General features: G+C 31.5%; 1 protein-coding gene and 1 pseudogene across 1 annotated transcript; both read left to right on the top strand.

Annotated features, from left to right (window-relative positions):
- Positions 1 to 1,920: 1,920 nt before the first annotated feature.
- On the top strand, positions 1,921 to 2,431 carry LOC114405469 (annotated as a pseudogene).
- Positions 2,432 to 6,006: 3,575 nt separating this feature from the next.
- Positions 6,007 to 13,240, top strand: LOC114406439 (very-long-chain aldehyde decarbonylase CER1-like). The gene is made up of 9 exons (XM_028369145.1): positions 6,007 to 6,134; positions 7,415 to 7,638; positions 8,413 to 8,645; positions 9,932 to 10,151; positions 10,544 to 10,919; positions 11,260 to 11,568; positions 11,979 to 12,074; positions 12,517 to 12,690; positions 12,831 to 13,240. The coding sequence occupies exons 1-9, from the start codon at positions 6,075 to 6,077 to the stop codon at positions 13,011 to 13,013; spliced, it is 1,875 nt and encodes a 624-aa protein (XP_028224946.1). The 5' UTR covers positions 6,007 to 6,074; the 3' UTR covers positions 13,014 to 13,240.
- The last annotated feature ends 5,447 nt before the right edge of the window (positions 13,241 to 18,687 follow it).

The raw sequence follows: 18,687 nt of genomic DNA, 5'->3' as shown, positions 1-18,687 counted from the left end.
ATCATTTGGGTATCGAAGATAACAACATATTAAATCCCCCAAGTGGAGTTTCAACGAAGAAAACACTAGAATTTATTGAATGGCTTTAGGGGCAATTTTCTCTTTGCTTCGGCGGAGAAGGTCGCCAGCGTTGAAAGCGTTTATGGCCCCCGTTGACTTAAGCAATGTCGCTTTGGTTCAAACCTTCATCTCCATTGCAAATGAGATTGTGTCATGTTTTTCGAAGTGTAGTTTTTTAGTTGCTTTTGGAGTATTTACATGATTCCGAATCGGGTTCTTTGTGTCTTCCACCCACATCGGTGCTTTGTCTCAAAGAGCTCTACCTCTTGCTCTACTACTCCAAGCTTCTCCTGGATTATTGCGCCCAATCGAGTAAGTTGTGGCTCTTGCTTCAAAATCATTCCATCTCTGGTCACTTCCATGATTTGAACTAGGAGATTTCTACCCACATGGATATTTTTCCTATTAAGGATGTTTTTCTAAGTAACGATGTTAGGGAACAGGTTGAGCTCTGTTGGACCAGCAGCCTCAATAACTTAAGAGGGATAGGCTTAGAATGCAGAAGAAGCAACAATCAATTTAATAATGTTCTTTAAACATGCAAGATAAAATTGATTGCAACAAAATAAATGAGATAATGGAAGAGAGAATGCAAACACAGTTTTATACTGGTTCGGCAAAGTCCATGCCTACGTCCAGTACTTAAGCAACCTACTTGAGATTTTCCTTTCTCTTTGTAAAGGCATTTACAACTTCTGAAACACATAAGGACAACCCATCCCTTGTGTTCAGGAATCCTTACAACTTAAGAGACCCTCAGTCCCTTAATTAATCTCTTTGTATAAGAAGAAAGAAGAGGAATTCTCTCTTGAAGAGAAGGATATTACAATTGAAGTCCATGGATGAACTCTTAATGGATTTGCAAGTGTTTGCTCAAGAGTTTCTTTTGAGAGAGCATTTGGCAATGAAGTTCTCTTGGAATCTCTCTCATTTCTTTTTGAAGTCAGACACACACATATATATAGACCCTTCGTGACTTTTCAAAATGGTTTGAAGAGATGTGTCTTTTCAAAAAGCTTTTATGAATTTTTCTCACTGGTAATCGATTATAGGTTTCTAGTAATCGATTACACAATTATATTTTGAAGGGTTATGACTTTTGAATTTGAATTTCCAGAGTTCTGTTGCTGGTAATCGATTACAACCATATGGTAATCGATTACATGTTCAAAATTCAAATTCAAAACCCTTTTCAACAGCAATTTCTCAAACTTCCCTTCTGGTAATCGATTACACTTCCTGGTAATCGATTACCAGAGCCTTGCATGACTTTGAAACCCTTTGTTTTGAGGCAAGACTTAGTCTTGAAGAAATCTTGGATCAAGGCTTTGTTTGTTGAAGAAATCTTGTATTAATCTTGAAGCAAATGTAGCAGCCTTGTTTGATTCTTCTTTGGCATCATCAAAATCATGTTTACATTCATTCACAAACTCTTGTAGAAACAATCTAGAAGAGCTAAGCTTTTTATAGATATGAAGGATGAGGCTCTTAGGCTTCGATTTTTCTCCTTTCTTGATGAGTTTGAGAATGGAAGGATTCCTGATTATACTTAATTAAGGTCTTTCTATGTTGAGAAGCTACAGATTGTTGATGTGGCTAGTTGTAGGACTGAAATTGAAGGCTTGGAGGAGCATATTGTTAATCATGAAGGTGACATTGAGCCTACTATTTTTGTGCTTAATGGGTTGGTGGCTATGACTAGATATTGTAGGTTTTTGCTCTTTGGCTTTGAGGAGGATGAGCTTGGTTTTGAGAGTGGAAGTCAAAAGAAGCCTAAAACACATGACTCTTTGTATTTATATTTTTTTCAAAACAAACCGAATCTAAGTATTTTTTATGTACACGAGTGAGTGACTAACAATGGTGAAGAAGGCCAAGGGTAGGAAAGAGGAGGTCATCACTTGAAAGTACACCATCAACCTCCACAAACACTTGCATGGCTGGTAATCCTCCACAACCATTCTTTCAAACCTATTTTGGGTTTTTGGAATTATTCTCACTCTTAACTCCTGATTCATATTTTTTTATTTGTAATTTTATTATTGTGAGATGCTTTACTGGATTTTGTTTCTAATATGCATAAACAAACAACACATTCAAGGAGAAGGCTCCTAAAGCAATTAAAGAGATAAGGAAGTTTGCTTAGAAAGCGATGGGGACAAATGATGTGAAAGTGGATATGAAGCTGAACAAGGTTGTGTGGAGCCACGGGATCCGAAGCGTCTCGAGGAGAATTAGGGTTCGCATTGCCCATAAGGGGAACAATGATGAGGATGCAAAGGAAGAGCTTTATTCCCTTGTTATTGTCATCAAAATCGCCAAGGATGAGCTCAAAGGTTTGGGAACCAAGGTTATTGATGATGAAGATTGATTGTATATTACTTATATATCTATTTTATTTTATAGTTGATGCGGATTTTTTACTATCTTTTATTTTTTAAAGGCATTGGAGATATTTTAGTTTGATAATATTGATTGTCTTCCTCTATTTTGAGTTTAGACACTCTTTTTCCCTTACAATTTTTTTTGTTGCTAGGGGTAATGAGGAAACTAATTTCTTCTTAAAAGAACAAGATATAAATAAATTTGGAAAGGAAATAGCTTGAATCTTTGAGGTACTGCTACCTGAAACCGTTGGAATGAATCTATACTGAACAAAATTTTATCGTAGGATACGAAACATTTGTCCATTGTTATAGGCCTAAGATAATGGATAGTTACAAATTTTATTATTTGATTTTAACAGTAGTGAAGTTATGCTTTTGGGCATTGAAATATGCTCTGTTGGTAGTGGCAACAGTACTTTCAATCCAATGATTAGTGACTATAAACCAAGGCAAGCGTTCTGTATCATTTTTGGGGGGATTGAGTTTTAAAAGCTAAAATTGATGACAGTGAGATGTGGACCATGAATTTTGAATTTTGAGAGTTTCTGTAGTATTCCTTGAAACTTGGTCAAGGAGTAGTAAGGTTCTACATAAACATGAAGTTTCTTAGTGGTCCTATTTAGCATTATAGTCGTGGCATTGATGTTGATGAATGGCAAAATTGCTACAACTTAGTTCTAAATATGCTTGCAAACTAAGTTGCCTGGAAATGAAATAACAATGCCATTCACATAAATTGTTATGAGGACCAGTTGTAACTTGTAAGTAATATAGTAGTCCAGTATTTGAATAATGTACCTTCCACTCTTTTTTTTTTTTTTGCTTTACCATTGTAATTTTTTGTGTTTATATTTAGTTCACCATAAACAAAAACTGATATAATAACTATTATACTCTATTACTTTTGCAAGTTTCTCAGGTTCATTTTGTTGCACCAAACCAGTGCACGTATCCTCAAAGTCCGGCTTTGCCTCCTGGTTTTACTGTTGGACTGACTCTTATGCTTTCTCAGATAATCATAAATGTTGGAATTGGGTGTGTTTGCTGTAGAAAAAATTCCCAAATCCCTCAATTGAAGGTGGCACTGGTCTGCTTTGTTTTATCTTGGTAATTTTCATTGTACTTTTTTGTTTGTCATATTCCTATTAGACTATGCTAGTGTGACCAATTAGATGGTTTTCCTAATATGGTGAAACATAAAAATTGGTATCACCTTGTGAATTAACTGGTATTGCCATTCTTGTAAAGAGAAATTGGCTTTACACAAAGCAGACCTGAATCTATAGGTAGCAGAGATAGATTTGGATAATTCATTTATAGGGTAGTATAGCTAAAGTAAGTTGTGGAGTATATGTCATTGATGCTTTGACACTTGTGATTTATATACGCACATGCGAAGCAAAATAACACATGTTGTGATATATGTAAATTAGTGAATTTTGAGGTACATGATAATAACAATTATTCTCCAAATATATACACTTGTACCTTTGGTTGTAGAAACATAATAGTGTTCATGTTATTATTTTATTCTTTCAGTTAAAATGTGAAATATATACTAATGGTATTTGTCACAATTCTTTTCTTGCTTGTAAACAATGCATGCCTATTTTATTTTATTTAGTAAATATCCCGTTCATGAACACAAATGGAATCTCTATTGAATCAGGCATCTGGTTTCTGAAATGGCAATATACATACCAACAAAATGCTTGAATCCAAGCATATATTTTGTTTTATTTATGCTAGTTTTTAGATTTGAAAAATGGCCTAATATGTTTAGTAGATTACATACTGATAGATCTCAATTAATTTAATAGTGTAGGAAATGTTGAACTTAGCTATAATATATAACAAGGTTGTTTAAGAGGAGGATGATTTTAATTAATTTCCAACTTGAAGTTTGTAAAATTAATTACTTATTTTTCCAAGAGTGATGTGATTTGATGTGTAATTCACATTGATTTAACAAGGAAAAATAAAAACTTATGTGCATTGACTAGAACTATTGCATCTTTTTCCTGTTGTCTCATTAATTATTATTACATAAGCATCATTATTCATATTCATTTCTTTTAATTATTTTAATTCTATTATTAGTAGGTGTGTCTAAATAATTTATAGAGATAAATTTTTAAAACATGTATAGATAATAACATTTTAAAATAATCTACTATAATTTTTTAAAAATGTATAGATAAATATTAAAAAAATATTGGTCTATAGAAAACCGTCTTAAAAAGGGTACATTCTAAGACGATTTTTTAAAAAATTATCTTAAAATGTCTACATTTTAACACGATTTTCTAAAAAATTATCTTAGGAAATAAATATTTTAAGATGATTTTTTGAAAAATCAACTTAAAATTCTCAATTTTTTTAACTTTTTAAAAATAATAGAAATACATTCTAAAACAATTTCTGATAGAACCGATGTAAAATCCAAGATTCTAAGATGGTTTAAAAAATGTCGTGAAAAGTGTTGACTTTTTATGGCGGCATATTAAAAAACGGTTAAAAATCATCATAAAAAATTATAAAAAACTGTCTTTGAAAATATTTTTTGTAGTAATATAATGTGAAAATGACTAATGATAACATCAACATTAGGAGATGAAAGGATACCCTCTTTATTTAATAAATGCATAAATTGTATTTTATTTTCATTTATATTATTAATCCTCTTTTCTTCTTTAAAATGCAAAGATACAATAATATAACTAACGAGTATTTGTAATAATTAATGCTTCATTCATTTCATTATAATTTTCGTACTAGGTTGTTTCACATAGATCAACAAAATTTAATAAATAAATAAAAGAGAATAATTATATTTTACAAAATTAATCTTATAATTTTTAATTCATTTTTAATTTTTATTGTCCATATCAATAATATTATAGGAATATATAAAAAATGTAATTAATATTACATTGAAAAACTAAAATAATATATATTTTGGGATAATTTTTTTCTTCTCACGTGACTATTATTATAGAACAGAGTTAATAATACTAAATTTTTTACTACACTGAAATGAATGATTAGCCAAATGAAAAGTTGTAAATACTACAAATTAAAATTGAGATTTTAAGCTGTAAAAAAATTTGATTTTAAAATCATTGTGGTTGAAAACTTTTACTACCAATCATTTACATTAAAAACTAACAATATGAATGGTCAAATGGAGTAATTGATTTTTTTCCCTCTTTAAAATTGTCAAGATATTTTAATTTGGGATCCTCTCAACCCTACACCGTTGGCCATCACCCCTTCACTTTATGCCCACGGTCAACCTTGTCTATAATAAGTAACCTTTTATTTCATTCAAGGCTAGCTCAGTATTTTGAATGGAGGATATATAGTTATTGGTGTTTGGGAGTGGTTCGTATGCAAGTAGCCAACGAGGTATAGGTAATTAAGAGTAATGAAGTGGATTTGGTTACCGTTGGTCAGCTGGTGTTGGGAGTTAAAACCCATCAATTGTTCCAAAGTGAAAGTGGTGATGAGATGATGCATGAGATCTATATAAATGAAATCACCAGCTACGCTTCAAAGCACTTGTGATCGATTGCAACAACAGAAAAGGAATTTAATTCTCCAAAAAAACATAGATATTGTGCAAGCATGGCTTCAAGACCCGGAATTCTCTCTGATTGGCCATGGAAGCCTCTTGGAAGCTTTAAGGTTGAATAGCTTCGCCTAATTATTTCCTTACCTATATTTTTTCTCCATGAAATAGTTTTAACGGTTAAATTTACGGTTAACTCATGCACCCCCCCAAACTCATTAACTAGTCATACACAAACTCACGTAACTTAAACTCGATCGTTACTATCAATGTTGTTGCTTCTCTTAAAAGAAAAATTAATTTACTCTGTAGGAAATATATTTTAGAAGATAAAATATAGTTATAGTCGTTGATTAAAAAATAAAAAAATTATAATTGTGAAAATAAAGTTGAAACATATATAAAATAAAAATTATGAAATTATTAAAATTTCAAGAATAACTATAATTACACTAATTTATCTTTTCACATGGATTTTCATCATTTTAGAGGAATACACTTTAATTTAATTTGAAGTACGTGGAATTGTGTTTATTTATTATTCTATATTTGTTTTTTACGTCACTTAATACTTTATCTTCTCTCTTTTTTTTCTTTTCTTACAGGAGGTAAGAAAAAAAAAGAGCCCTAGCTACGAGTGAAATCCATATAGAAAATCTTTAATATGTTTATTTATTATTCTACATTTGTTTTTTACGTCACTTAATACTTTATCTTCTCTCTTTTTTTTTCTTACAGGAGGTAAGAAAAAAAAAAGCACTTACTACGAGTCAAATCCATATGGAAAATCTTTAATATGTTCGATTAATATTCATAATAATTTTGTTATTTTTAAATTCTTAAAAATATAAAATTTGTGATTGTGTGTAAAAACATATAAAGTGAAACTAAATGTTTTGGGTGTGTTTAATTTATTTATTCATTTTTAGTGAATATTTATAAATAAAAAATCAATTTCTCTTTAGTTATTCAATAAATAATAAGAGTAAACAATACTCGAATTGATAGTGCAAATAATTTTTAGACTATCAACCAATAAAAAATAAAAAATTGTCATGTATGATAATTTTGCTGATTTTTACATTAACTATTTTAAAAATAATTTCTAACATGATTTTTGATTAATTGACAATGTAAAATTCTTCACAATTATTATTGCAATGAAAATTAAATTCATAAAAAAGTAGCATCTTTATAATTATGCATAAAAATATATTACCTTAGAATATAATTTTATGGAATTTCAATAAAAACTCATACTCCAATAGAATGAGTGCAAATTCAGCCCACAAACCATGGCACGCCTAATTATTTACCCTTTATTTATTGTTACTTTTGTTAATTTTCTGTGCTGTTTAATTATAGTTATTTAAGATGTTAATTGTGCATTTTGCAGTATATGTTACTAGCTCCTTGCATCGTTCATAGCTCGTATTCTATGATGGTGAAAGATAACAGTGAGAAGGACATGTTTAACTTTCTCATATTACCCTTTTTGCTATGGCGTATGCTTCATAACCAAATATGGATCACTTTCTCTCGTTACCGAACTGCCAAAGGCAACGCAAGAATTGTTGACAAGGGAATTGAATTTGATCAAGTTGACAGAGAAAGAAATTGGTTAGTTTTTACCCTTTGTTTTGGTAGTTTTATTTTATGAAATTGTTTTTGTCGCTAAGTAATTTTCACACATATGTATCTATGTATATATCATGAGAATACTTGTTGGATATATATATTTATTATATATAAAATAGAGGACACTCTAGTTAAGAGACATCATGCATGCTCAAAGATCCTAATTAAGGAAGGTTACAAGCAGATCATTTTTTTATGAATTCTTAAATGTTATTATGCTATTATGACCCTGAGAAATACAAAAGTGAATGTTAAATATGGCGTGTGAGATGCAAGTGCTTAGTTAAGTACAAAAGATTCTGATTTCTTTTTTCTTTGAAGGAAAAATTCTGATTTCTTAAGGTCTCCAATTTGAATTTTATAAATTTAAAAAACAAGCATAGTGATAGATTGAGTATTATCTTTAAATTAAATGTGGGTTCTCCTAGATTGACCCACGTTAGAATTCAACTTCACTTTAAAATACAAATTGTCGCAAACTTAAAAAACACAATATGAATTAATTAGCATGTATGTATTTCTTTTACTCCTCTTTGTATCATACATTTGATCAATCTGTTCTATTTTACAACCTTGACTTTAATTTCGTGTATGCCCTCTTTAAATTTGTGCATGTAACATGAAAATATGAAAAGGAGAAAAAAAACAGAAAGAAAGAAAGTCAAGGTTTTCATATTCTTGTTAGGGTAGGTAATTACTTTAATTTATTTACTTTTTGTTAGGTTAGGCAATTACTTTTTTGTTTCGATTATGCAGGGATGACCAAATATTGTTTAGTGGCTTAATATTCTACTTGGCAAACTATGTATTTGCTGGGGCATCACACATTCCATTGTGGAAAACAGATGGAGCAGTTATGGCAATACTGCTTCATATGGGACCAGTGGAGTTTCTTTATTATTGGTTACACAGAGCACTGCATCATCACTTTCTCTATTCACGATACCATTCTCACCACCATTCTTCCATTGTCACAGAACCCATTACTTGTGAGTCACATTAATTGCTTTCGCTTTTGTATTTGATTAATGGTCTTAGTTGAAGGACAAGGTATACCTGAATTAAGACACATAAAGTTAACTTGACACATATTACTCAACCTAAAATAATTTGTTATTGCAAGTGATATATATTAGGTTTGATTTTTTTAAATAAGATTTTAATTTTATAAATAAAAAAATGTGATTGAGATCTCAATAAAAATTATCAATTAAATTTTTCTATAAGAATAATTATCAATAAAATTCATAGATATTTTATATTAATAACATTGTCATCAAAAAGTATAAAAAGCCCCAAATTAACACTATCACATGGTCTCCTAAAAGCCCGGCCAAGAGATATAAAGATTACCCCATCTTTATATATTGCAGCAACCCCAATAAAATTGACATGAAGATTACTCTATCTAGTATATAAAACCCAATACTCCATTTCGTATTACCACTAGTGTGAAAGATAATTTTGATGTAGAAACCAACTAATGTCATGGGCTTTTCCATGGGTTTCATTCAGTTTTTTTTAATTAGTTGGGTTCCATTAAATTGAAAACATTAGTTAAATATACATTTAAAAAATTAATTATTTCAGCTAAAAATATATAGTAAACATAACTTTCATTGGTTAACATTTAGTTATCATTTTGTTTGAACTCTTATAACCAATTTTTTTTGGACCGGTAAACGTTAGTTTTATTAGTAAAGGAACTTAAATTCGTGATTTTTTTTCTTTCTTAATCATCCAATACATCTTATATTTTTAATGAACAATATTCATCTTTCTCTTCTTCCTTAACCATCCAATCCATTTTATATCTCTAACCAACAATATTTTTGAATCACCTTATGAACTCAAATCTAATCGTTTTATTAATAAAATAAGTTTTTTACTATTTAAATTATAAAAATAAATACTTTTCTTTCCAAAATCCTTCCAAAAGTATAATGATGATTATATTTTAGAACTAAACTAAACACTACATATGCATATTTGAACACGTGTTTTTAAAAGTATACGATGATATTTGAAAGCTATTATATATTATTCTAAACATGAGTATATTATTTTAATAAAATAATTGAAAAAAGTCATTTTATATTTTTTATATATATATTTTTGTAAAGCAGTTGACGTGTGTCTTCAATTTTTTCAACTATTACAACTACTCTCTCTCTCTCGATATATATATATAATTGTGATGCCATTTATATTAACCTCTAAAATCCATAATTTTTAACACTTGTTTTCTTTATCTCACTATATTCTCTTGGTGCAGCTGTCATCCATCCATTTGCAGAGCACATATCATATTTCTTTCTCTTCGCAATACCCTTGTTAACCCTTGCGTTTACAAAAAAGGCCTCTATGATGGTTGTGTTTGGATATGTGACTTACATTGATTTTATGAATAATATGGGTCACTGCAACTTTGAGATCATTCCAACGTGGCTATTTAACATGTTTCCTCTTCTCAAGTATCTCATGTACACTCCATCGTAAGTATCTATGACATCTCTATATGTATATCTTCTCTCAATGTGTGTGACATGATATATTGAAACCATACGTCAATAGAAACTTAATTAACACCCCCAGAGATATAGAGATAAAAAAAAAGTGGATGAATGGATTTCAATATCATATAATTGAAATGAATGATTAAGATTGAAATTAATTAAAATAGTTTTTTGACCATTCACATATGACTAAACTTTACTTCTCTCATCTTTCATTAGATATGTGTGAGTGTATATCAGGTAATTTTTTTCTTATTATAAGCAACATGATTATTAATTTAATTATAGCCATTAAATTAAAATTAACAGTTCAAATTGAATATTTAATTATGCCAAGTAACAAAATATTGTTATTGTTTGATGTCTCACAGGTTTCACTCTTTGCACCATACCCAGTTCAGGACAAATTACTCCCTATTTATGCCTTTTTATGACTACATCTATGGCACCACAGACAAGGCTACAAATCAACTATATGATTCTGCATTAAAACGAGAAGAAGAAACCACAGATGTTGTGCACTTGACCCACCTCACTACACCTGAATCCATCTATCATCTCAGGCTTGGATTTCCTTACCTTGCCTCCAAACCTTACACACCAAAATGGTACCTTCGTTTGATGTGGCCTATGACGGCTTGGTCTGTGTTCCTCACCTGGGCCTATGGTCGTGCATTCATTGTAGAAGGGTGTCGTTTTGACAAACTTAAGTTGCAAACTTGGGCAATACCTAAGTACAATTTTGAAGTAAATATCACGAATTTCATTCTTTATGATTATATTTATTTAGTAAATTCTATATATATTTACTAAAAAATTATTTATTATTTAAAATAAAATTGATTATACTATTTTTTTGTTTGAGAATTTCTTCATAAAATCTTAAAGTTGATTATTTAGTATGTTGCACGAAGTTGATATATGGCTATAAGTAACTAACAAGATGAATGACTAGTTTTCACATTTTATGATGTATATTTTAGGGATTAATAATTTCAGTTAAGCTTTAATATAACTATGTTATTTGTTATTGTTATATGGAATGTATAAAATAATAATTCATATAAATACATGATTATTTTTTTAGTACTTTCTACAATCGGAAAAAATGGCCATCAACAAAATGATAGAGGAAGCAATACTAGATGCTGACAGAAAAGGCATAAAAGTGTTGAGCCTAGGTCTCATGAATCAAGGAGAGGATCTTAACATCTATGGAGGATTATATGTTAGTCGGAATCCAAATCTAAAAGTTAAGATTGTAGATGGAAGTAGCCTTGCTGCTGCAGTTGTTCTTAACAATATTCCTAAAGGAACAACTCAAGTTTTACTCATGGGAAAGCTCACCAAGGTTGCTTATGCTCTTGCTTTCGCATTATGTCAACGAGGTGTTAAGGTTTGCTTCTTTAATTTATATAGATTTAATTTCTGAATACATACATACAAAATATATCAAAATAGAGAGTTTTTTCTGTGAGAGTGATCGACATAAATAAATATTATTAATTTATAATGATCAACATTAAAACACACAGATCATCTGGATTTTAAAATGCTTACTTTATTTTTTAAGTAATGAAGCATTTTTTATTATTATTTTGATTGTTTATCTATGCTTATGCTTGTATACGACCTGGATTTCTTCTCTCACTCTCATATAAAAATTAATGTTCTTCTTTCGTATATCTATGATTTAATAAGACTTTATCATTGCCTCCCTTATATACACGCACAAACATAGGAAGTAGGCTTTTTTAGTTTTAAACTCCATCTGTAGTTCTAATCACACAATTACCTATATTTCAGGTTGCCACAATGCATAAACATGATTATGAGAGGCTCAAAAAGTCTCTCACTAATTCTGAATCTAATTTGATCATTGCAAAAGGCTACACTCAAATGGTAATGTAACATACTATATCTAGTTTCATTTTGAGATATTTACTCTACTAGAAACAACTTTAAGTGATTGTAATCCCAAGGCACATGTTTCCACACAGTGACATTAATTCTAAAGTCTTCTTTTGCTCTTATTTTTAAGGTATTAGAATGCATTATGAGGATCGTTTGGGTAATACCTTTAAAAATAGGGACACAAATTAATGGATGAGTTTTATGTAAAAATATGTATGAATACTATTACTCCTAACGTTTCACCCTTATTCTTATACAATGTTGTTAAAATGACAAGCAAGGTTTTTTAATTAGCAAAAACTTTACTATAAAGAAGAGTAAAGGGGTACTCTAATTAGAATACAATAGTTTTACAGAGATCAAACCAAAGGAATAAAAAATAAGAAACAAACTTTTCTTTTCTCTTTCATATTTTATCTTTTGTCAACAGACTTGGTTAGTGGAAGATCAATTGACTGAAGAGGAACAACTAAAGGCACCCACTGGTGCATTATTTATTCCCTATTCACAATTCCCACCAAGGAAATACCGTAAGGATTGCTTCTATCATTGCACCCCAGCAATGCTAATTCCTAGTTGTGTTGAAAATGTTCATTCTTGTGAGGTTTGTTCAAATAATCTTTTCTTAATTTGTTTAATTAATTTAATGATCGTAGCCATGTTTCTAGCTACTTGCATTGGCGGATTTATTAGTTTCGTTAACATCCCAAATATAAAATTTCACACACGGTGCATATATTGTAGGATTGGTTGCCAAGGAGGGTAATGAGTGCATGGCGCATAGCTGGGATAGTTCACTCTTTAGAAAGATGGAGTACAAATGAGTGTAACTACAAAATGCATAACATAGACAAAGTTTGGCGTTCAACCCTTCAACATGGGTTTCAACCTCTAACTACTCCAATCAAAGAGATAGCGCATTGTTAAAGAATAGTGGGGAAATTAAATCATGAATTTGTTTTACTGCCTTATTGTTGCTCTTTAGATGGTATTTATCCTTCCGAGTTATGGTTAGAATTTCCTACAACAACTATGTTAAGTACTACTATTGTACTTAAACAAGCAAATGATGTATCTTTATATATCTAACAAACTTCTACATGTTTTTGTTATCTTTCTACTATGATATGCAATTAAACATTTATCTTAACAAATGGTGAGACACATATAAGCCATCAATGTCAATTTTTTTTTACTTCACATGAAATGCAGAACTCAATTGAAATAAAAAGGAGTTATAAAACTATATAATTCACACATTCTATCATATATTTTTACCATTGGTTAAAATTTATTAGAACATACAAAATCAAGAGCGGGAGCTCATTTAGTTAGGAGTTGGCCCTACACAATTTTATGATTTTCAATAACTAAAGAAAGTATTTAACAATTGTGTTGTTAACATTTTTCTAAAATAAATATAGAAAGGTTAAATTTAATTATAAGTAAGTAAATGACAAAAACTTATGAAAATTTGCACTAAGAAAAAGATCAACTAGCTAAAAATTTGGGTGGCTATAAAATGATATTAGGTTGTTAAATAAATTAGCGACCGATTTGGAAATTGAAACATGGTGGTCGCAATAACACTATTAGTTCAGACAAGAGACTACAATTGCTGGTTTAACATTTGATCCCTCTTAATTAGCTTCATAAGATGAGTAATTGACCATTTTTATCCCTAAATTTATATCTCATTGTCATTTTAGTCCCTGAAACTAAAAAAAAAAACTTGCATAAATCCATGGATTTTGTTAGAATTTCATTTAAGTCCCTAAAATTAATTAACCATTTTTCTCATTTTGATATCTAGTATAGGGACTAAATTGATGATAATAACACAATTTTGGTGACTAAAATGAGAAGAAAAAAAAGGTAAATTTTAGGAACTTAAATGAAACCCTACAAAAATTTGGGAACTTATTTGAGTTTACCTTAATTTTAGGGACTAAAATGATAGGAAACTAAAACATAGTGAAAATTAGTCATTTAATTTCCTAAGATCACCACTAACTTGCAACATGTTTAGTTTCAAGCTCAAGGCTTTGAGAGACACATCCAGATTCATATCACTAAACTCCTTTAATAGGCTAGCCTCTTACACCATATAAGACACGTGAAATGACTTTCTACTCAAAGCATCAACCGTTGCATAATTAGCTTTTCCTGGGTGGCACTTTTAATCAAAATCTTAATCCTTAAGGAACTTTATTGACTTTTTCTTCCTCATGCTTAATTTTTTTTTTCTTTGTCAAATAAGTACCTATGGTTTTTGAGGCCACTAAAAGCTTCAAACTTTTCACCATACAAATAGTGTCTCCAAATTGTTGGGTTTTTGGGCTCCCTTCCTATGTGGAGTAAAAATTCAAATGAGAAGGTCTGCATGTCTCACTTATTTAAGTAGAGAAAGATCATATTAGAGAGTGAGATACAATGAGAGAAACTCATTTGAGAGGGCAAAACAGTTACAAATCATTGCGAGAGAAAGAAGGAGAGAGAAAATCATTGTGATTTTCGCATACCCACTAGAGAGTATTTTTCAGATTGCAATTGCGGATTTGTTCACCGTTAGATCACGCTGATATTTGGACAACAGATTTTACACGCGTGATACTTCAAATTGTCTGGTTTGATCAGGAAAAAGATATTTTCATAGAGAGATAAGTGTTTTGCATTATCTGCTCTATATTTTGGGATTTTATCTTTTTGTCTCTATTACCAATTGAGGGTTTGTTTTGATTTGGCTGTTTGTAGCATGTTTTTGTACACTTGTTGGAGGTTCTATTGTATCTTCATTGATTATAGTGGAGTTATTTCTTTGGTCTGGATGACCCGTGGTTTTTACCCTTGCATTGAGGGGTTTTCCACGTTAAACAAATTGTGTCTCTGTTTTCTTCTATTTTATGCTTTATACTTTATTGGTGCTCCTCACAGGTTCTTGTAAGTTTGGGGGAATTTATTCCCGCTGCTTATTACTCTTTGATAGAGTTTGTTATTGTGTTGGTCTGTTTCCCCCATCAGAGTGGTATCAGAGCTCCATGTTAAGGGGTTGTTTTTCTACTTGCTTGAATGATGGAGGCACATATGAAGATGGTATCCTTGAGTGGAGCAAACTATCACTTTTGGAAGGACAAGATGAAAGACTTGCTATTTTTGAAGGATATGCATCTTTTGGTCTTTGGCACACAAAACCCAAATTCTATGTCTGATGAAGAGTGGGGTTTCGAACATGAACGTGTATGTGATTTTATTAGACACTTTTGTAGATGAACCCATTTATAATCTTATTTCTCATAAGACACTTGCAGGAACTCTGTGGCAAACTCTTGAGTCCTTGTATGCTTCTAAATCAGGGAGCAACAAATTGTATCTATTGAAAAGCTTTGTTGAATTGAAGTACAAGGACAGGGCTTCATTTACTGAGCACTTGAGTGAATTTCAAGGATGTTGTGATCAGTTGTCAGCTGCAGGTATCAACTTTGATAATGATGTGTTGGGATTGTTCCTATTAATAACTCTACCTGATTCATGGGAGACACTCCGGGTCTCCATGATTAGTGTTGCCCCCAATGGTATTGTTCCTTTGCGAATGGCAAAGACTAGTGCTCTTAATGAAGAGATGAGAAGGAAGGCGCAAGGTATTTCTTCTCAGCCAGAGGTGTTTGTTACTGAAAACAGGGGGAGAAGCTAGAAGAAGATGATGAAGGGTGATAGAGACGAGAGCAGAAGCAACTCTAGGTCTCGGTATAAGAATGTTGAGTGTCATTATTGTCACAAAACAGACAGAGGAATTGTTTTCTATGGAAGAAGGAGAGTAAAGACAAGAAGGGTAAGCAAAAAGAAAAGGATCATGATGATGACCGTGTGACTACTACTACCAGTGATGATCTTGTTATTCTCCATGACCCTGATTCGCTTAATCTTGTATTTGATGAGAATATGTTGATAATTGATAGTGGTGCTACACTGCATGTTACAGCCAGGAAGGAGTTCTTCACATCTTACACTCCAGGTGATTTTGGAGTCTTGAAGATAGGTAATGATGATGTGTCAAAGGTGATTGGTGTTGGTGATGTTTGTTTGCAAACCAACATGGGAATGCAGTTGCTACTTAGAGGAGTGAAACATGCTCCAGATGTCTGCTTTAATTTGATCTATGTGCAGGTACTTGATGATGTTGGTTATGATAACCACTTTGGTTCTGGAAAGTGGAAACTCACCAAGGGTTACTTGGTTGTGGCCAAGGGGGAGAAAATTTCAAAGATGTATTAGGAAAAAGCTTTTGTTGCTAGAGACAGTGTGAATGCTATGGATATGGAGGCATCTTTGTGGCACCGAAGGCTTAGTCATATTAGTGAGAAGGGGCTAAATTGTTTAGCCAAGAAGGATATGCTTCCAGGATTAAAGAATGCAAATTTGGAGAAATGTTCTCGTTGCATGATTGGTAAGCAAACCAAAGTATCCTTCAAGAAGCATCATCCCTCCAGAAAATCTGAGTTGCTTGAATTGGTGCATTCAGATGTTTGTGGCCCTTTGAAGGTGAAATCCTTTAGTGGCGCTGATATGATGACTAAGGCATTACTAAGAGGGAAGTTTGAAGCTTGTTCTGAGATCGCCAATTTGGTGGTCACCTCCACATAGTTGTGAGAGGGAGATTTGTTGGGTTTTTGGGCTCCCTTCCTATGTGGAGTAAAAGCCCAAATGAGAAGGTCTGTATGTCTCACTTATTTAAGTGGAGAAAGATCAGATTAGAGAGTGAGATACAGTGAGAGAGACTCATTTGAGAGGGCAAAACAGTTACAAATCATTGAGAGAGAAAGAAGGAGAAGGAAAATCATTGTGATTTTTGCTTACCCACTAGAGAGCGTTTTTCATATTGCAACTGTGAATTTGTTCACCGTTGGATCTGGCTGATTGTTGGACAGAAGGTTCTACGCGCATGATACTTTAATTGTCCAATTAGATTAGGAAAAAGATATATATAGAGAGAGATAAGTGTTTCATAGTATCTGCTCTATATTTTGGGGTTTTATCTTTTTGTCTATATTGTACCAATTGGGGGTTTGTTTTGATTTGACTGCTTGTAGTAAGTTTTTGTGCACTTGTTGGAGGTTCTCTTGTATCTTCATTGATTATAGTGGAGTTATTTCTTTGATCTAGACGACCTGTGGTTTTTACCCTTGCATTGAGGGGTTGTCCATGTTAAACAAATTATGTCTCTGTTTTCTTCTATTTTGTGCTCTATACTTTATTAGTGCTCTTCACAGGTTCTTCCAAGTTTGGGAGAATTTATTTCCGCTGCTTATTACTCTTTGATAGAGTTTGTTATTGTGTTGGCCTATTTCCCCCATCACAAATCTTAAGAGCAAATACTATACATGTTAACTCCAGGTCATGAGTAAAGTAATTGCTCCATGAATCCTAAGTTTCCTAGACAAATAACCCACCACTTTGCCCTCTTGCATTAAGACACAACCTAGGCAATTCTTTAAAGCACCACAATAAACTACAAATCTCACTAAGGGGGTTTGGTATAGCCAAATTTGGTGAGTTGACCAATCTCCCTTTAAGCTCCTAAAAGCTATTCTCACACTCTTGGTCCTACACAAAGGATTTCCCATTTTTTAGTTAACTAAGAGGTAAGGCTAGTCTAGAAAACCTTTCTATGAATTTCCTACAATAACCCATCAATCCTAAGAAATCCTTTTGGCATATAAACACTCATTCCTCAAAACGTGTAATGGTACTTTCTAATGCCTCATATGTTCTTTTGGTGTCCTATAGTACTATATCAAAATATCATTTATGAACACATCCACAAAGCTATATAGGATGGGTCTAAAAATTCGGTCCATGAAATTGGTGTTGCATTAGTCACACTAAAGGGCATCACTACATATTCAATGTGCTCATATCTCACCTTAAAAGCATTTGGGAAGTCCTTGCAATTCAACAACGCTACAATGCTTACAATGTTGAGTGTCTAGGAAAAATTCATGTCTGAGCATTGAATCTTATGTTGATTCTTTCTCGACATTTCCAACACTAACCATCCAGGAAAAAAATATAAATTATTGGCATTGGTCCCTACATTAAAGTATGTGCCTATATAACATTTATTGAATAGTTATTCAGTTTTATTATTCGTCTCCTTTCCTTAATATTTGTTCTAGATTGATCACTTATTGCTTGATATGAGGAATCGATAGTTTAGTAGACATACATTCGTTTGATTCCAGAACTGAGGACTAACTGAGATTGATTAACACATGTCAATACCAATTAGGCTTCTTTAAATTCTTAAACATTAATATTGATCATTTAGATTGATTTGCCAAGATATTGAGAATTAATTTAAAGGACTTAGACTCTTTCGCCTAAGACATTAGGATTATAATATAACTGTGAATTGAAGATAAATTATCTAAATAACTAGATTAATTGATGTTGTTACTTTGAAAAAGGGAGAAACCAAATCTAATCTTAATTGTTTAAACCATCCATTTCTTACAACAATATTGTAATCATTCTACTACTTCTTTCTTTTAAATTGCTTTTATTCTTGCATTGGTATTTCATTATTCAACACAAATCATTGAAA

Source organism: Glycine soja, chromosome 3 (genome assembly GCF_004193775.1).
Source record: "Glycine soja cultivar W05 chromosome 3, ASM419377v2, whole genome shotgun sequence".
NCBI classification, from domain to species: Eukaryota; Viridiplantae; Streptophyta; class Magnoliopsida; order Fabales; family Fabaceae; genus Glycine; species Glycine soja.
Note: the sequence above shows the minus strand (reverse complement) of the source record. Positions and strands in the feature narration are given on the sequence as shown.